Source organism: Prinia subflava, chromosome 16 (genome assembly GCF_021018805.1).
Source record: "Prinia subflava isolate CZ2003 ecotype Zambia chromosome 16, Cam_Psub_1.2, whole genome shotgun sequence".
NCBI lineage: Eukaryota > Metazoa > Chordata > Aves > Passeriformes > Cisticolidae > Prinia > Prinia subflava.
This window is the reverse complement of record NC_086262.1, coordinates 15,654,286-15,674,631: the sequence shown is the minus strand read 5'-3', so window position 1 is coordinate 15,674,631 and position 20,346 is coordinate 15,654,286. Positions and strand designations below refer to the sequence as shown.

Genomic DNA, 20,346 nt, shown 5'->3' with positions numbered 1-20,346 from the left:
ATTACTCTGGCGAACCGTCAGGCTGTGCCTCTGCGAGTTGTTTTTCCTCGCTGGCGGCTGCATACGCGAGATGCCTTTTGCGGGCGGTGTGTCCAGCCCGGGAACCCAGCGGTGCCCGGCGGGCCGCGCTCGCAGCCGGCGCGGAGCGGCCGCCACCTGGCGGGGCCCGCCCGCACTGCGCGGCCGGGAGCGGCTGAGGGGGGAGAGAGCTCCGGGACCACCGAGCCCAGCCTGTGCCCCATCCCCAGCCCTTCCTGGGACACTCCAGGGATGGGCACTCCAAACCTCCCTGGGCAGTGCCAAGGCCTGAGCTCCCTTTCCATGGGGAAATTCCTGCTGCTGTCCACCCTGAGCCTCCCCTGGCCCAGCCTGAGGCCGTTCCCTCTCCTCCTGTCCCTGTTCCTGGAGCAGATCCCAAATCCCCCCAGCTGTCCCCTCCTGTCAGGAGTTGTGCAGATCCAGAAGTTCCCCCTGAGCCTCCTTTTCTCCAGGCTGAGCCCCTTTCCAGCTCCCTCAGCTTCTCCAGCCCCTTCCCAGCTCCGTTCCCTTCCCTGGACACACACAGGGACCCTCAGCCTCTTCAAAGCCTGGAGAATGACCACGGTTTGCTTCGTGGTCTCTTTAGATCCATTCCTGAGGGCAACACCATTCAGGATACCAGTGCTGCTGAAACAATTAGGAAAACAGTTATTTTCATAGAATTTATTATTTCTAATGTGCAACTCTGTGCAAACTGAACTGTGGAGAATAATCTGAAGCAGTATTTTAGTGACAAAGAAATAATCAGTGGGACTTGATGTAAATTCCTCCCTGTGAGGGTGGGCAGGCCCTGGCACAGGTGCCCAGAGCAGCTGTGGCTGCTCCTGGATCCCTGGCAGTGCCCAAGGCCAGGCTGGACAGGGCTTGGAGCCACCTGTGGTAGTGGAAGATGTCCCTGCCCATGGCAGGGAATGGAACTGGATGGTGTTTAAGCTCTTCCAACCCAAACCATTCCATGATTCTATGCCTTGAGCTCATCAGTGGTGTGAGAATGCCAGTTGTCACCATCCATATCCAACAAACCCATGGCTGCAATGGGACACGTCTCTGCCGAGCACCTGCGTGAGCCGGACTAAACCCACCAGGCATCCTGTCAGTGTCACACATCTGTTTCTGCCTGAAGGACAAAACAGGTATTTGATGTTTCCTTGTCGTTCAGCACATGTCTGGAGCGGGTGCACTGTCTGGAGAGGAAATCCTTGTATTAGGGCAGGCACTGCAGCAGCACCTGCCCCAAAGGGATGCCAGCGGTTCCCGTGTTGTAGAGACAAATGAGAGATATCAAACAACCTTCAGCCCGGAGTCCCCTTATCACTGGTACAAATAGATCGATAACTTGCATGAAATGTACCAATACATGATTTTGCGCAGTACCAATGTGTGCTAAACTCTAGTGGCCCGGGGACAGGGCGACATCCAGCCCCTCACTCCCCGGTTCCCCTCACCGACCCCTGATTCCCTTCAGTCCCCGGCTCCTCTCACCAAACCCTCGCTGCCCCCTCAGTCCCGGCTGCTCTCACAACCCTGGGCTCCTTTCGCTGAGCTTTCCCCCGGTTCCCCTCGCAGACCCCCAGCCCGGTTCCCCTCAGTCCCCGGTTCCCCTCACCGACCCCTGTTCCCCTCACCGCACCGCAGCCCCGGCTCCCCTCGCCGCCCCCTCAGCTGCGGCTCCTCTCAGGCCCCGGTTCCCCTCTCTTAGCCTCAGTCCCCGTTTCCCCTCAGCCCCCGTTGCCCTCACCGACCCTCGTTTCTCTCACTAAACCTCAGTCCCCGGCTGCTCTCACAGCCCCGGTTCCCCTCATGCGCTCGGCCCCGCCGCACACGGAGCGCGGCCGCCCGCCCGTGCCGCTGGTGTACGTGAACAGCTTCGGCTCGCACCGCTGCGGCACCGTGCTCCGCCTGGGCCGGGGCTGCGGGCAGAGCCCCGGGCAGAGCCCCGGGCAGAGCCCCCCGGGCCGGGCCGGGGCCCCCAGGGCCGCCCCGGAGCCGCGGGCCGGGCCCAGGCGCGGGCCGGGCGGCAGCGGGAGGGGAGCGGGGAGCGGCGGCGAGGGCAGGGCCGGCAGCAGCACCAGCAGCGGTGGTGAGACCTGGGACAGCGCCCGTGTCGGGTTCTCTGAGGGCTGGAGGGGGCTCCAGTGTTGTCTTAATTGTCTGTACCGGGAATAGCGGGGCCAGCGAAAGGTGGAGGGGTTAATTCTTCTCCTGTTCTGGGCGCTGATTAGGTTCCACCTCGATTGCTGTGTCCAGTTCTGGGAAAGAGAGGGAATTAAAAGCTTCCTAAAGCCTGTTTGTTGTTTGATGTGTGGGTGCTGTGCAGTTTTGAAATCTGTTTTGTGGGTTTGAGAGACACTCACTTGCCCCATGGTTATAATAGAGTAAAGAAGAGAGGGACAAGCTGCAGGTGTAAGGACTGATACCCTGTAAGGTGACCAAAAATAAGGATCCCTTTGGAATCATAGAGTGGTTTGGGCTTGAAAGGACCCTAAAGATCATCCAGTTCCACCCCCTTCCCAGGGACACCTTCCACTGGAGCAGGCTGTTCACAACTTCATCCAGCCTGTCTTGGACATCTCCAGGGATGGGGCAGCCACAGATTCTCTGGGCAACCTGTGCCAGCAATCATCATCTTCCTTAGGAACATATTGTAAATACTCAAAAAATGCTTTCCAAACTCTTTCTAGGTGACCCTCGAGAGGCTAAAGCTGACACCTTTGACTTTCCCATCCCAAGAAACGTTGATAAAGTCATTAAACGAAAGAAGAAAAAGGTATCAAGTGTGGCAGCTCAATTAGCTGCCTTGGCATTTGAGAAAGCTGCTTGTTCTCTGTGTGTGAGAGCATGAGGGAGATTAAAAGATGGGATTGGTAGCCTGTTACTGAAAACCTTACTTACAGAAAAGAAAAAATGGTATTATCTTCCCTCTCTGGAGGCTTTAAAATTCTGGCTCTTATTCAATAAAGCACTTAAGTGTTTGCCTACCTTGAAAAATGAGAATATGCTGTTGACTTAAAGCCTGTACTGAAATGCTTTGCTGGATTGGGGCCAGGGTGCAGCACACCTTGGGGGTGAAACCCAGCAGGAAAAAGCTCTGCAGCTCCTCTTCCTCTCATGTTTTAAACAAAGAAATCCCATGGGTTACAAATAAGCGACGGCAGGAACCCGAGCTATTAACGCCATCCTTGGAGCAATGCAGAATTATTTTCTGCTTCACAAATGTGTTTCTGTTCCTGTTCAGCAGTTTGACAAATGCTTGAAATTTTAAGAGGGACATTTGTTAAGCAGTAACTCATTATGGGATTCTGTAATGTGTGAAGTACAAGTAATCAGCTGGACTCGAAAAGAGTCATGTCATAGATACTTGATTTAAAAACAGCAAAATGCTACCAACTGCAGAGGAACAGCTAATAACATCCTGGAATATGGCTCTCTTGGTGCATTGAACAGTCTTCAAAAACAATGAGGAATATATAGAATGTTTTAGCAATAAATATCCTCAAGAAAGGAATTATCTTTAGATTTAAACAAGTGTCTCAGATGAGGTCCAGCAAAAACCCAAATAGCATGTCAACAGCCATTTATATTTATTAGGCCACCTTTGGCTGAATGCTTTTGTCCACAATTCCAATTTAATCTTTTCAATGCACAAGTTTGAAATGTGCCCACTGCGGGCAGAGCTTTATACAACCAAAATAAAGGTTTTCAACATCTATAAAAGAAATTAACATGGATTTGATATGAAATAGGCAAGAGCATTGTTATTCAGGAATCTGAGTTTGGGGCCTCAGTTATGCTGCTGCTGAGGGACCACATGGGAAACTTTTTGCTCCTGGAAAACTTGCCCCCCACTCTTGTTTTTGGATGACTTTGAAGAGAACTTAATGGCTCTACACACGTTTTCATGAGCTTTCTTATCTAGAAGGGCACTTCTCAATTCCTGGATAAACACAAGGCATCAAAGGAGGTGGAGATCTCACGTGAACAATTATGGAGGAATTTATGTTTCTGACTTTTAAACAGAGATGATTCTTCCATATATCCCACATATATATCCCTTCTTCCCTTCTTTCCCAGTCCTCAACAAAAAAAAACCCAGCTGGACTTCATAGCCATTGTGGGGAATTCAAAGTTCTGCCCTATAGATATTTTAATGCAAACTGTTTATATGCTTCATATTTTATCTTTCAGTCCAAAGTCTGGTGCAAGGTCCAGAAAGTGATTTCAAAAATGCTTGAGGAAAATGAAAGGTTCAGAAGTCGACTGTTGACCTGCAGCCAGTTTGATGGAGAAAGTAGGAAATGAACTGATAATGGTTTATTTTATTACTAGAGAAAACAAATTATTAATACAAGTGAAGATCCTGAGATTTAAGGTCCATTCAGCTGCTTGTTTTGGGTAGTAGGTTTTATAACTCACAAATGGAATTAATTCCGTGCTTTAGGCACTCCCAGCTTTTTTGGAAAAAACCTTTTTGTTTCCTAGAGGGTCTTGTATGTGCTAATTTGGAGGAAGGATGGTGGAAGTGTTTGCAGCAGCCTGACATTAAAGACATGCACATGAAACATCTGCAAGTTTTTCTGAACATGTGAAATACGTAATTAAACTTATTCACAGATGGGTCCAAGGCAGCAGTTGTATGAATAATAATTTATTTGTTCACGTAGGAAAATAGTGGTTGATTTCATACATACAATAAATAAATTAGATGCTCCCCAAAGGTTGCTGTAACACAATTTAACAAAACCATCGAACATGTTCTCACTCTGTGCCCTGAATGCAGCTCTTTCATTACTGCAAAATGACTTGGGAATTAAAACTGGTGCTCTGCATTCAGCCAATTTCAATTAGAGGCATTGTAGCTGCTGCACAATTTAAGATAATACAGTGTATGCTTACAAATGGAATTGGAATTTCTGGCCTCACAGTTGGATGAATTATTAGGAGAAAGAATATTCTAATCCATGAAGAGCTACCAGGCAAGTTAAAAATGCCACTTTCACCCACAGCACCTTTTCTTCCCTTGCATTGGTGCTGATGGAAGTTTTCCACATGGGGGCTTGTTGGGGTGTATCCCAAAATGTGGGACCATTCCTGCCAGTGCCTTATTTTGTAAAATCTTGGATTAGATTTCCACAAACACGACAAGAAAATGCTCCCTCAAAAATCTTATTCATAAGAACAAAAGAAATGCAATTCTGGTTCACAACAGAAATCTCTACCCCAGTGGATGTTATTGAATAGCCAAAGAAATTCCACTGAAATATACTTCAACAACTTCTTCTGCAATTATTGTGCAAATATTCTGCATTGTGTGCAAAAACACGTCTTCTGTTGGCTTTAAACCCAGTTCCTGATTAATTCTGCAGTTATGACACGACATTAATTATTCATTATGTGCTATTCATATTCAAGGTTCCATTGGCCTCTGTCATATTTCTGTGCTAAGAAGTTCCAATCTAATAAATCTCTCCTTCCATGTGAGCTGAGATCATTGCACAAGTGCTTGTGCAAAGCTGTTAATGTATGTGTGAGACACACACACATCCATGGATGGGTAGGACAGGGAATTAAAAAAAAATAATCTTCCTGGATTTATGTTTGTGTGATTTCAAGAAAAAAAAGAACAAGTGTCAAGAAAAAGGGAGGAGAAATCTTTAACAGATTATTAGATTTCAAGTTATTGTAAGAAATAACCCCCAAAATCTTGCTTATATAGGATTTTCTGGGTGGATTTGCCATCTTACCATAATGGCTGCTTTTCTGTTTAGTATGGATCACCATGTGCTGTTTAACCTTGGATTTATGGATAATTTCCAGTCACTTGAAAAACCTCACCAACCAACCAATCCCTCCTCCTCCCCTCCTACTCTATCCTTAATTGTAATTTTACCCCCTTTCTCAGGAGCTTTAACTGAGAATCCCCAATTAAGTCCTATTTCAGTGAAAACCATCAATTCTAATACCTTCTTTCTAATTAGCAGATTTTGCATAACATCAAATCTAGAAGATAAGTCTCCTATTGATCTGAAACTTTCATTAATCAAGAAGCAAATGGAATAATTGTAGAAGATATTTAGATAGGGATCAACAAGTCTGAATAAACTGGGTTCATTTTGATCTTTTTTTTTCCCCTAGATTAATAAATTTAGAAAATTAATGCTGCATTTTATTGCCTCTATAAATAGGGTTTTTTTGAGAGAACAAAAGTCTACTTGAATTTTAATGCTACCCATTTACTCCTTGGAATGTTGCAATTAAGATTCAATTCCATTCCGTGCAAATGCAAATGATGATTTTCTTCCACCTGATGTTCTACTGCAGGCTCTGACAGAATCCAGGAGTCACAGAATGGGACATACCTGGACAGGGTATGTAGACCAAAAAAAAACCTAATATAAGCAAATTAATAATATTAAAAACATGCACTGATCTTGCTTAATGTTATTATAATAAGTACCAGCTATATTCTGAAGTGTTACTGACACTGAGCTCAAATTTTTCCAAGATTTCAGTGATTTGGGGACCAGAGCAGCTCCATCCTCACAGGGAGGGCTCTGTGCTTTGCCAAGGCAAAGGGAGGTGGATTTTGCCTTCTTCTTGAGCTAAATCCTTCCCTGATGGTCTCAAGTACAATCTGAAGAATCTGAACAGTCTTTATTTGTCCCACTTGATATAGAGACTTTTATAATATATATTAATGGGAATGTACCAATTCAGTTCTATCACTTTTTTTTCCTCTAGGATGAGTCAATCTTTGGCTGGGTGTAGCGAGAAAATAAAGGAAGATTCAGCCCCAAAGGAAACAGAAACAAAGTGAAAGCTTTTATTTTGATCTAGTTCTTCCTGGAGTCAGTGCAAGCCTGCAAAGTGACTTCAGGGAACACAGGTTCTGTTGTTTGCTTGGTGTTTGTGCTTCTGGTGTTCAAGAGATTTGTTTTTACAGTGGCTTAAACAGCTCTGTTGCAAGATATTTATCTCAAGCCATTAAGTCTGGTGTTTCACTGAGCTATTAGTTTTAGAAAGCATTTTAATGAGCATAATATTGTGACAGTTTGCTTGCAAAAGAAGGGATACACATTTACTGTTGTCTCTGTATTTATATCTTATTTTTGTAGCTTGTCAGAATAATAAACACAAATGCAGTAAGGCACAACTCCACACAAGACATAAACCCCACTCTCCTTTTCTCCTGATTTGAATAAATTTGACTTTATGATATTAAAATATTACACAATAACCCTCTCTGTTCTTTCATCCATTTATACATGATTCTCTGTGAGTATTTGGAATATGAAACCAGGTGAATGTTTTCTCTCTCCTGTTCATCCTCAGGCACATAATGGCACCATCACAATCAGGAGGTGTTGTTTACCCACCTCACTTCAACAACACAATATAATTTTCTTCTGTTCTGCAGCTTAATACTTGAACCCTTGATTGACTGTTAAAGCCTTTTAAGCCAGCAAATTGTGTAAATGGAACATGAAAACTGCATAAAAATAGTTATGTATATGGGGTTCATCTCGGGAGTAAAACATTCACCTGTCACAGTGAGAAGTCGTTGCTTTCAATAAAAGGATTGTTTTCTCCTGCCATAATGTCTTGGTGTTTGCAGATATAATGACTGCAGTGTCAGAGTGCTGAGCTTTGATAAGGTGCTGGTGATTGTGTCATTAGGCAGCAAAGCACTTGGGAAGGTTTCATCTCTGTTTTCTTCCTGGTAAAACTGCAAGTGTGGAACTGGAATGTGCCTTTTTCAGGGACAGCTGCAACATCAAGGCTCTCTTCTGGTTTGTGGTTGGGTAATATTCAGATTTAACTTAAAATAGTTGACATTTCAGCTTGGAAAAGGAAATGAGAAGGCAAAGTGTTCAATCAGGACGTGATCATTTTTCTGGCAGAGCAAAAATGTCATAGTTCTTTGGTATTTTCAAAACACATGTTTAGAGTCACACATGGGATTTGGGGGGGTTTAGGGATTTTTTTTTACTAAATGAGATGATCTCCCTGTCCCCACAGTTCTAGCAATGAAATGTTTGCATTGGGAATATTTAGTTCATAGTCCTGGTTTGTAAATTGTAGAGTTGTTGCTCTAACTTTTCTTTTCTTGTAAACTGCAGCTGTAGTTGGTGCTTTACTGGCACAGACTTCAGGGGCCCTGGAAACACTTTTCTTCCAGATGCATAATTGCTACTTTAACTGGATAGATGAGGTGCATTAACCTAAATCTCTGCATGAAGTTTAGCCAACACATTAAGAATCTTTGGATAAATCCAGACCTCTGTCTGTGGGACTGTTTTAAAAGAAATTATAAAGATAAATAAAAGATTTATCAAAGATAATATTTATAAATATAAATATATATATTTAAAGATGTAAATAAATATAAATATATATATTTATAAAAGATAAATATGGCCCTAAATCATCCTTATGTACCTCCTTCAGTCTAAAGGGTTTGTGTGGTGGTGGTGGTGATGAGATAATTGGTTGGGATCTACTAATCAAGAACTTTCATTTGGCAGTACTTTGAAAGGCTCTTACATTTTTCAACTCACTTTGGGGCAGAACAGCTCTTGCTGTGGGGAAAAATGCTGATTAAGGTTCAGTTTTTGACATTTTGGGTAATGAAGTTTGGCTTTTTGCTGTAGTGACCAGATTTCAAAGGTCCAGTTGGGACCAAGGGTCATCAGAGCAGTGAAACTGCTGAAAAAAGGGCCAGGAGAAGAACCCAGCTCAAGCTCTGCAAACCAGGCACCATCCCCATCCACTCACACCTCTGGCATTGTTTTTTTAATTCATGTGATCACTTAAGTGGAAAATGCAAAAGAAATATAATTGCGGTGCTGCATTAAAATATTGCACATGTTCCAGGTAACTAATGTGCTCAGCAAGGAGAAAAAAGGTTGGATAAACGTGAAAAACTTCATTGAAACCCTCTTTGTTAAAAGGAGGGAGAAGTAAATAAGGGATCCTCGGGGCACTGGATCAGAGAGTAGAGATTGAAAAAAGAACTGGTTCTTCTCTGAAGACCTTAATCTTTGCAGAACCAAGAGCAAGTGTCACTCTGTGTCACTCTGTCCTGCTGTGGCTCCTGGGCAGCACTGCTTCTCCTTCACATCCTTCAAAATGCAAATCAGTTACCTGAAGTTTTTAATAACAAATCTCCCTTGGAGTGTGAACTGAAGCAGATGTGCAAATACAGAGGTCACACTTTGTCTTTGCTTTGCCTTGCTCTCAGCGCATAATTTACCTTTCTATTCAGTACACAAGCACCAGCTTATTCTCAAAGTTTGACATTTCTTTATCTCTGTGAACTCTTTAACTCTGTGAACAGCTGCCAGGAGATCTGAGGAGGCTCCGTGTGGTACAGAGGTGGGATGGAGCAGCCAGGGCACAGAGAGTAGCCAAAGGCACTGCTGCTGAATTTCTGTTATCTGTAAATGATGGTGTCAGACACTTATCTCATGATCCAAACGCTGGTCTGGATAAGCTCTTTTCTCTGTCTGTCGTAAATACAAATGACTTTGGATGAAGGTAAGCAGTGGAGAGTAAAGCCTTTGGGGTTTGTATCACTGTTCCGTGCTAGCTGGAGATCAATTGCTCAAAGTTTAGCTGGAATAGCAAATCCTGACATGTTTGGTTGAAGTTATCCCATTTGAGGAATTCTTGCCTGGCTCCTGGAGCAGCTCAACTGAGGCAACTCTGCCTTGGAGTTCTCTGTCCAGGGCCTGGGGAATTGAAACTCCAGCTGGTGGCCTTGGGCTACCACATCCAAAGACTGTAAAGCTGGAAGCAGGGAAGTGCTGGGAACTGAACTCTGCAGTGATTTCTGTGTCTGGAAGCACTGAGAGCTCGGCTGAGGCTGGAGCTGGAGCTCCTGCACTCCCTGCCGTGGAGCTGTGGCTTGGGCTGCCCTCCCAGGGTGTCCTCAGCATCCTCTGCACAGGAGCCTGTGTGGAGCTGCTGTGTGCAGAAGCTGCTGCTGCTGCCAGAGACGATGTCACCCATCAGCTGCAGCCTTGGGAACTTGGGAATGGTGTTTTGGAAGAGTTTTAGTGTTTCTGAAGTGACCTTGCTGGGAATTTCCAGTTTGTGGGCATTTGCAAAAGGGTTTGTTTCCTGCTTGATTTGGCCCAAAGCCACCAGTTGAGATAAAACCTCATTTTCCTGCAGGCTGGAGGCTTGGCTTGCCTCTGCTCATGTCCCATCTGCTCTGGAACTGGGATGAATCAGATTCCTGTGTCCCACCAACTGAGGCTCTGCAGCCCCATGGCCCCTGAGGTTATCACAACTTGGCCATTACAACATAATCAATCACTAAGGTTAATTATATTTCATTGCTGATTCCTTCCATGAAAAGATTCAGCTCTGAAGCAAAACTTGAGAGCAGGATGTGGAGTTTCCAACATGGTTTGATTTTGGGAAAGTAGAAGGTGACCTTTGTCTTCACTGAACATTTACATCCAGAAAATGTCTTTGTCTTTAGGGCCCTCCCTAGTAGTCAGTGTTCATGTTTTAACTTCAAAGCTTCTAATACAATTTTGCATGGACTCTGACTAAGGAATAGCCTTCAGCAGGCAGCTGAATTGGAGTTTCCTTTTTCCTTGGGAGGGGGAAGTGACTGAAAGCAAATTTTGGGCATATATGACATTTTGCCTGTGCAGTAGGCCCTTAAATATAAAGCAAAGCAGAACTTTGATTTATAGCTCTTGTAAATAACTCTCAGTGACATGGGCAGGTTTGTGTATTATGTTTCCTTTCATTGCATAAGCACTTATATAACTCTGATGGTTGGAATTTGCATAAAAATCAAAGCAGCCATGGATGAATTTAACATCATGGGCTTTTCAGCAAACTGAAGTAGCAGGAGAACCTATGGTTTAAGAGGAATTTTACTTTAGGAGGAAAAGAGCGAGTTTTATTGAAGTTTATTAAGCCACAGTGGATTTTTAATAAAGATTCACAGGATGTTTCTCACTCGTTAATGACGGCATCAGGACCCTCTGATCTGAGGCAGAAAAATTCACTTGTGAAAGCTTCAGCCTAGGGAAAATTCATGTGGGTAGGTGCAGCTTCATTTTGTTGGGAGAAAAGTTATGGAAGTCCCTAAGGAAAAAAGGAATATGCCTTGATCCAGGGAGGGTGGTCACCCCCTGGAAGATGCTGAGTGCCTTGGCCTTCCAGTGACTGTGGCACCTCTTTTATCCTGTCTCTTGTGCTGAATAAGTGAAGCAGATTAAGAGAGGATCTCTTCTTCTTTCTCTAAATTTGGACTCCACATTTGTGTCTCACTCGAGGGGCTCAGCTGAGCTATGGATGTTGCTGGGCTGGGCTGTGAATAAATCTGATTTGTGTCATCTCCCAGAGGTCATGACAGGATCCCTCCATGCTGGGAATGTGTGAGATTTATTGCACTCCTGGCAGTCCTGTTTGAGGAGGAACAGAGGCAAATTGAAAGAGCTGTGCAGGAAGGCTCAGGATGGCACTGACAAATGTTCCCTCTCTTCCAGAATCTTTGTAATCTCCTGTATTTTGAAACGAATAATAAACTAACATGGCTTTTAGTTGTTTTCCCTGTTCTGCTGTATGATTGTTTTCTGGTTCCTACTGCGTGTGACAGGAAGTCAGGGGTGCTGGTGGGACTCTGGAATAGATGAACTCCTCACAGCAGTGACTACAAGTACTTAAACCCAGCTTAGAAGAGACTTGGTCACTTTTACACCTCCTTGTATATAAATTCCTTTAGCTATGGAAAGGGTAAAAAAAACTGAGTATAGTGCCAAGTTGTGACCTCCCAAGGGAAAGAACACTGTACTGGTTTTTATTGCTGTATTGCACTGATTTTGACATGAAATCAGGTGAATGTTTGAGAAACAAACACGATCTTTTGGTAGAACAGTCTGAGGTGGATGATGTAACTCCTAGCATTGCCCTATCACGACTATCGTGACTTCCTCAAACTTTGTCCTCACTCAGTGCCTTTAAGTTTTGTAGTTTCTCTTCTTAGTATCCCCTTCTTCCCATTCACGCATTTTCCCGTGCTTCCATTGAAAGCCTGGTCCCAGATTTTCAATATTTTCAATATATTTCAATATATTATATATAAAATGCTGTTCCTTATACTAATGAGCAGGAACCTTGTAGAGAAAAATGCTTGGTGTGCAGGAAATGTATTTTATCAAGTGAGACAATAAGTGTTTCATAGGTCAAGGAGCAAGTAAGTAAAATAATATTCATTAACATTGAAGAGAAGTTGATTTATGTGTTCAGGCTTGAAGTGGGGAGAGGCTGAACTGTGTTGTCACTGATGTCTTGTTTACAAGCTGCAGAATTTGCAATATTAGTTAAAGTTTATACCCAAGCCCTGTTACCCTCCTTTCTTCCTGGGCTCAGCTTCACTTGGGCTTCACCTTGGGCTGCAGGGGAATCTCAGCTCTGGCAGCTGGAGCGTCTCCTTCCTCTCCTTCTCCCCCATGCTGGGTATCTGCAGAGCTGTTCCTCTCACATATTCTCACTCCTCTCTCCTGCCTGCAGCTGTGCAGTTTTACCCCCTGTTCTTAAATCTGTTTTCCAGAGGTGTTTCCCCCTTGGAGCCGCTCTGTGGGACACGGGGGAAGCTTCCAGCAGCTTCTCACAGAAGCCACCCCTGCAGCCCCCCTGCCACACAAACCCAGGCCATCAATAATTGTCAAAACTTATGGAAGGAATAAAGAGAGGCATATATTTTTGTTGACAGAAAAAAAACATTGTTTATTCCTCTGGAGTCTCATGTTGCTCATATTGCTGCCGTGTCTTATTGCCTGTCACTGAGCTGTGCTGTGTGGGCGGAAATGTCAGGCTCGGAATTGGCTCTGCAAGAAAATCTGTGTGTTACTCTGATTTCTCATACTCACTTGGACTTGCTTTAATGTTGTCCCTACAGAATGTTCACTTTGGGGATCTTGCTGGCAACTTCAGACATCTATTTTTGCCATGAAGCAACCTGCTAAGTAAATTTACTCCTGGTAGTGTGTTTGTTTGTTTGTTGGTTTGTTTGTTTGTGAGGGATTTTGCAAAGAAGTTTTTTCAAACTGCAATGGGCCACACTGACCCTGAGTAGTCACAGGGCTGGTTCAATCTCGTGGAGGAAATGGAAGTTACTGGATGGAATTCCAAGGGTTGCTTTGGATATCTCTCTGCTCATCTCCCTCCACCACTCTGCCAAAATTCTCAGATGGTGCCACTGAATAACGTTGCTTAAAATGTGCTTCCACCCTGAAAAGTCAAAAGGTAAAAGCAGCATCTGCTCATTTTTCACAGGTTCTTGCTGCTGGCACTCAGAACTGGAAGGCTTTTGGGGGAAAAGTGGTTCCTGGTGCCTGCTGGCCATGCTGAGCTGGGTTCTCTGGGTCACATGGAACATCTCCAGCAGAGCTGAGCTCTGCTTGATTATCAGGGGATTTGCAGCTACAGGAAAGGTGTTTTACAGTGGGAGCAATGCACAGGAAGGAAGGGGATTCCCCTCAGTGCCCCTTAGGTTTGTTACCATGAGGAGTATTCAAGCATAACCAATAAAAGTTCATATCTCAAACTCTGTGAGTTCAGCTGAGTAGAGGTGTGGAACAAGCAGGTAACCTTATTTGCAACCTAATTTTTTCATGATGCAACCCCAGTTTCCATGGGTTTGCACAGGTGACTCTGGAGATTTCACATCACTGTTTTTGAAGTGTTGCTTAAGACCTCTCTGAAGTCAGAGCATCAGCTTAGGTGTCATTAATGTAATATTTTGGCTAAGCAGGATATTCATTGCCAGTGTTGACAAGGATTAAAATTATTTGGGTTTTAGATCACAGGATGCATTTGAAAGCTATGAAAGACATCACTTTGCTTTTCAACAGAACCCTCAAGCTGGTAATTACCAGATAAAGGTAGAAAACCCCAATGCCATTTTCATGAAGTTGCAATGCAGTGTTTCCTTTGCATTATTTAATAATATTTCCTATTAAAAATAGCCATTTTGCTGACAGAGAAGCTAGAGTAGTTCAAATCCATATATTCAATGGGAGGTAAGTATAGATCTGTTAATCTCTGTGAATGGTCAGATCACTTCAGATCCTATATGTAATACACTGGAATTTGGGGAGGGTTGCTGTAACTGCACTGTCTTGGTTGGAGCATCTGCCCCTCTGGGAGAGGCTGATGGAGTTGGGATTGCTCAGGCTGGAGAAGTCTCTTCTCAGCTGTGCCCAGTGACAGAACAGGGACAAAGGATCCAAACTGAAACACAGGAAATTTCCTTTAAACATGGGAAAATCTATTTTACTGTTAGGGTGACTAAACACTGGAACAGGATTCCCAGAGCATTTGTGTCTCCACCCACGAGAGTTATTCAAAAGCAGCTGGGAACAGCCCTGAGCATCCTGCCCGTGCTGTCCCTGCCTCAGGCACTGGCTGGGCTCCAGGGCTCCTTCCAGCCCCGGTGCTGCTGGACACCAAATGCTCTGACAGGAGCCTTTGGGGGCTTTGGCTCAGGGTCTGGGATGAGACCAGGCTTCTGGCATCACTTGCAAAGTGTGTGCCCTTGGATTTTCTTACAGCCTCCACATTTTGAAGTCCCAATGATCATCCTGGGCCAAACTAGCACAGGGACATGAGAAAAGGACTTTGCAGGGTGTATAACTTACTGCATTTCTGCACAGATCCTATCACAGGTGGGCATGGATGGCTGATTTCTGCTATTACTGCAATATTTAAACATTATATTGCAGTAATTTAATCAATAATCTTTAGTGAAGGGGGTTTTAATGTGCTTCCTCAGACCCATAGGGTCTAAATCCTACACTTTCCCTTATCTGTGGGATGCAGCCTGCCAGTTTTCTTTGTAGGCATCTCTCCCTGGTCTGGTCTGCAGCAGCCTGGAGTTGTCATTTCAGTGGAAATCTTGTTCAGTCTTGAGCTGAACACACCTCTGATGGATCCGATCTAAGGGGATCCCTGCTTCAGGAATCTTTCTTGAATTTCCTGAATGTGAACTCCCCAAACCTTCTGATGTGATTGATATTTTTTCCCCAGATATTCTGAGAACATCAAAAAACTACTTGCCAAAAATTTGTAACACTCCAAGCAGAATTTGTTCAAGGTTAAGTTGTATCTGTGGCACATCTTTATTCTTAAACCCAGAAAAAAACCTCTTGGGTGAAATTTACTGTAGAAGTTTGGCCTGATCCAGAAATGTGATAGAGCAAATTCCAACCCAAGCATGAAAAACTGATGAAACTGTTGGAAACAGGATCTTTAATGGGGCGTGTAAGGTGATGTTAGTAGCAGGTAGTTTTAGCTGCCCTCTTCTACTCCCTTCCTCTCAGCTCTTCCCTCTGTACAGTGAACAAGCTCTACCACTGCAGTCAGCACTTCCCCTCACTCTGCCAAAATACAGCTTTAAATGAGTTTTCACAAGTCAATTCTCCAAGGCTTTATTATGGAAACAGTTCACGCCTTGAAAGAGTATATTTAGGTCTCGTGAAAAATGCCAAGTTGTGAGCTCAGGAGGCAAATTCTAAATTTATAAACAAATCAAGCTGAAGTCATCCCAAAGTATCCTGTGTCTCCAAGAGGAGTGCTCTGCCTCCCGCTGCAGGAGATGGTGGCTGTGTCCTGTCCTGCCATCCCAGCAGCTGAGAATCACAGAATCCCTAAGGCTGGAAAAGACCTCCAGGATCATTGAGTCCAGCCATTAACTCAGCACTGCCAGGTCCACTGTTAAACTGTAAAAGCCACATCTACATGGGGTTTAAACACCTCCAGGGATGGTGATTCCACCGCTGCCCTGAGCAGCCTCTGCCTGACCACCCTTGAGTGAAGAAATTCCTCCTAATATCCAATGTAAACCTGCCTTGGTGCAACCTGGGGCTGTTTCCTCTTGTCCTGTTCTTGTTAGCTGGGAGAGGTGACTGACCCCCAGCTGGCTCCGACCTCCTGTCAGGTATTTGAGTGGGCACCGGGGAGAGTTCCTGAGGGCCAGGAAGCTGAAAAAACGATTGGGAAACCTTCTCTATGGGGACAGGCTGAGAAAATTAGGGATGTTCAGCCTGGAGAAGGTTGTGTGGAGACCCCACAGCACCTTCCAGTGTCTGAAGGGGCTGCAAGGAAGCAGGAGAGGGACTCTGCATCAGGAACTGGAGTGGCAGGCCAAGGGGGAATGGCTTCACATTGAAAAAGCTGAAATTTAGGTTTGGATATTGGGAAGAAATGGTTTCTTGTGAAGGTTGGGAGGCTCTGGCACAGGGTGCCCAGAGATTCTGTGGCTGCCCCTGGATCCCTGAAAATGTCCAAGGCCAGGCTGGACAGAGCTTGGAGCACCGTGGGACAGTGGAAAGTGTCCCTGCCTGTGGCAGAGGGGGAACCAGGTGATCTTTAAAGTCCCTTCCAACCCAAACCATTCCACAACCCCACGTTATTGTGTAACACCCCAGTGAGGGACACAGCGCTCATCCCCACCGAGAGCCAGAGGGTGACAGCAGGGCTGCTGTCCCTGTGAAGCCATCCAGGGTCACCTCAGCCGCGGTGCTCTGCGTGCCCGGGCGGTGCTGTGTGTCCCCAGTCAGGGCTGTGTGTCCCCAGTCTGTGCTCTGTGTCCCCAATCAGTGCAGTGTGTCCCCAATCGGTGCTGTGTGTCCCCAGTCGGTGCTCTGTGTCTCCAATCTGTGCTCTGTGTCCCCAATCAGTGCAGTGTGTCCCCAATCGGTGCTGTGTGTCCCCAATCCGTGCAGTGTGTCCCCAGTCCGTGCAGTGTGTCCCCAATCCGTGCAGTGTGTCCCCAATCGGTGCTGTGTGTCCCCAGTCTGTGCAGTGTGTCCCCAATCCGTGCAGTGTGTCCCCAATCGGTGCTGTGTGTCCCCAGTCTGTGCAGTGTGTGTCCTGGCGGTGCCCGGGCGGTGCAGTGTGTCCCCAGTCTGTGCAGTGTGTCCCCAATCGGTGCTGTATTTCCCCAGTCTGTGCAGTGTGTCCCCAGTCGGTGCTGTGTCCCCAGTCGGTGCTGTGTGTGTCCTGGCGGTGCCCGGGCGGTGCAGTGTGTCCCCAGTCGGTGCTCTGTGTCCCCAATCCGTGCTGTATTTCCCCAGTCTGTGCTGTATTTCCCCAGTCCGTGCTGTATTTCCCCAGTCTGTGCAGTGTGTGCGGTGTCGCGGTCGCGCCCGTCCCCTCCCCGCCCAGGGCCCACGGCCGCTCCCTCAGCGCGGGGCCTGCAGGGGGCGCTGTGCAGGGGGCGCGGTGCGCGCGGCGCGGCGCGGCCGCCGGGGGGCGCGCGGGGCGCGGCGGCGCTGAGGGCGGACCGGGGGGGGAAGGAGCCGCCGCCCCGCCCGCCTCAGTCGCCGGCGGAGCCGCAGCGAGCGCAGCGCTGTCCCTTCAGCACCGCTCCCCCCGCGGACACCGCGGGCTCCACACCGGCCCCGCCGCCGCCTCTCGCCGCCTGCTTGGCAGTAAGTAACGGAGCCGCGCCCGCAGAACCCCCGCCCCGACCTCCGGCGCCGCGGCTCCCGGGGAGATGGGGAGGGGACCCCCGAGTGGCGCGGCGTGCGCAGGGGAGGGGATCCGAACCCTCAAAGGGGCTGCAAAAATGGGAGACGGGTATCAGAAACCCTCCTGGGGTCAGTGGGAAACGCGCCGTGTCCTCGTGTCCCACTGCGTGTCCGCGGTGATGGCGGTGCTGGTGGCACTCCCGGTGGTGATGGTGACATTCCCGGTGATGCTGGTGGCTCTCCTGCCAGCACTGGTGACATTCCCGGTGATGCTGGTGGCTCTCCTGCCAGCACTGGTGACATTCCCGCTGATGCTGGTGGCTCTCCTGCCAGCACTGGTGACATTCCCGGTGGTGCTGGTGGCTCTCCTGCCAGCACTGGTGACATTCCCGGTGGTGCTGGTGGCTCTCCCGGTGGTGCTGGTGACAGACATTCCCTGTCGTGTTGGTGGCATTCCCACCAGTGCTGGTGGCTCTCCCGGCTCTTTGGGATCCGCCGTGTTTGGGCTGACAAAAAGGGGTTTAAAGGCTGTTTGTGGGGTTTAGAGGATGTTTGTGGGGTTTAAAGGCTGTTTGTGGGGTTTAAAGGCTGTTTGTGGGGGTTAGGGGGTGTTTGTGGGGTGTCTGTGTAAAGCAGATGCTTTGGTGATGTGAAGTGACATTCCCTGGAACCCCTGGACCGACACCTGAACCCACAGTGAGCAGGGCAAGGCAGGAATTGTCCCCTTCCCACTGCCCCGGTGACACTGCTCGTCTCCCCCGGTTTCAGGTCTGGAAAGCCGGGTGCAAGGATGGTGAAGCTGGGGAGTAATTTGAACGACAAGAACAACAAACAACCATCCAACGAAGATGGTTTTCAGACAGTTCCTTTGATCACACCTTTGGAAGTAAATCACCTGCAGTTCCCGGCTCCGGAAAAGGTAAAACAAAATCAGAATGTGCTCCTGCATGGTTGCGCACACGTACGTGCCCCTTGGCTGTCACTGGTGATGGGAATTGTGGCACACTTCATCAATAAATAAAAAGGGATTATCTTTTACTATGTGTTTATCTGTTTTAACGTGGCAAATAAGCACGCAGCAGACCCCCAGTGCCCTCACTCCTCAAAAAAGAACCCCAAATATTCATAAATACAACTGGGAAAAAAGCTCGGTGTGTTTCTCTTGCAAGCGCTGGGGAAACTGACGAGCAATGTGCAAAATGTCATTATCAGTAAGATTAATGGCCTGCTTTGAGAGGAGGTAATGTGATAACTCTAGCCAAATAAGCAGCTGTTTTAATTATCTCAGTTAAGCTTTATTTTTTTTCTTCTCTGTGGCTTTGCAGAGCTGATTTGGGCACTGAGGATGCTGATTTCTCTGGGGAGAGTGGCTGAGTTCCTGGGGGACAGCCAGGGACTCGTCTGGCCCCGGGCAGGGGACATTGTTCTCCCCTGCCCTCTCAACTCTCTCACACCTGAATGCAGCACTAAAACACCCGGGAATGTGCGATTGGCTGCCGGTTGTGTTGGGATTTTTTGGCTGCAGCGTGAACCAGGAAATCTTTTGTCTACATCCCTGTGGGGATGATGCATATCAGTATAACCTGGTGAGGACATGATGAGACTGTAAAAATCCGTATTCCCCAACAGCTCTCACCAAAACAAAGCCTGTCTGCAATGTAGTTCCCAGATACCACAGAGGTGGAGCCAGCCCACCCCAAAGTACAGACAGAATGATTAGATCTCGCAGGATAATGGAATAACAGCAAAATTAACACTGATGGTTATTGAACATATATCCTGCTTTTACCGTCATACAAAATGAATTTTCCCTAAATACATTAGGAGGCCATGGTGATGGATGTGATAAACCTGTCTAGGTGGACAAACCGTGTTTATTTTAGGACAGAGCTGAGTCAACTGCCTTGACATCCTGGGAACCAGAGCGGTGCCAGACAAAGGAACTGGTTCCATTCTCCTCGTGGCAATCAGGAACAACGTGGCTGCATTCAGGACAGTCAGACTTCTATGAGTTGTTGTGAATCAGAGGCTAAGCCAGCCCTTAGCTGTGACTCTGATAAATAAGATTAAGCAAAATAATTCGGGCAAAGCAATATGATTTGTCACAAATGTCTGAAAAGCTCAGGGAAAACTGTAGGTGTGTAAAAGTCGCTCCTTTGATGCCAGTACAAAGGGCTCGTTGAGATCACCCGGTGTCACATGACAATGTGGCATTTAAATGACTTGTGGAGCAGGTGAGACACGGATTACACAACAAAGATCTTTTCAAGCTGATCGAGTGGTAACGAGTGTTCTCAGGACTGCCACGGTTCCAGTTGTCTGTTGGTGAACAAACACCGGCGTGGATCGGTGTGGTGTGATTCCTTGCTGATTTTTCTCCTTAAACATGCCCACATCAATAATTCACGTGTTGTTAGGTTACATTACCTTCATTAGCATACATTACTGCCAATGCATCTCCCAACATCCATAATTTTCATTGCTGGAAGTGTGGGATGTATCTCCGGGCGTGCTGAGCGTGATTCAGAACTCATTAGAGTCAGAGGTATTGATTTCTGCAGGCTGTGGTTCATCTCCTCCCTGCAGCAGGCCCGGAGTTAACGGGCTGGAAATCCCTTCACCAGGAGGAGAGGTTATTTATGATAAAAGCAAAATAATTCACGACCTGTTTCCTTTGCTCTCCGTAGAAGGGGTCCTGGTGGGGTGAGTTCACCCCGGGGCTCTTTAAAGAGCTGCTGGTAAAGAGCTGAGCCTCAGGTGAAAAGCTTTGGGCAGAGGTTAGGTGAGAGAGGCAAATTGCAGCTTTGTTCTT

At 46.6% G+C, this 20,346-nt stretch overlaps 2 protein-coding genes across 2 annotated transcripts in view; both read left to right on the top strand.

The window, feature by feature from the left end:
* The first annotated feature begins 1,795 nt into the window (after window positions 1-1,795).
* Window positions 1,796-7,578, top strand: C16H5orf47 (chromosome 16 C5orf47 homolog). The gene is made up of 5 exons (XM_063413706.1): window positions 1,796-2,119; window positions 2,721-2,806; window positions 4,225-4,327; window positions 6,358-6,404; window positions 6,778-7,578. Exons 1-5 carry the CDS (start codon window positions 1,840-1,842, stop codon window positions 6,802-6,804), a joined length of 543 nt encoding a protein of 180 aa, XP_063269776.1. The 5' UTR covers window positions 1,796-1,839; the 3' UTR covers window positions 6,805-7,578.
* A 9,767-nt stretch (window positions 7,579-17,345) lies between these two features.
* NSG2 (neuronal vesicle trafficking associated 2) overlaps window positions 17,346-20,346 on the top strand; it is a 29,727-nt gene continuing 26,726 nt past the window's right edge. The window contains exons 1-2 of the mRNA XM_063413579.1: window positions 17,346-17,495; window positions 18,303-18,453. Of these exons, the coding sequence (XP_063269649.1) occupies window positions 18,325-18,453 (129 nt within the window). The 5' untranslated portion in view covers window positions 17,346-17,495; window positions 18,303-18,324. The remainder of the gene's footprint in view (window positions 17,496-18,302; window positions 18,454-20,346) is intronic.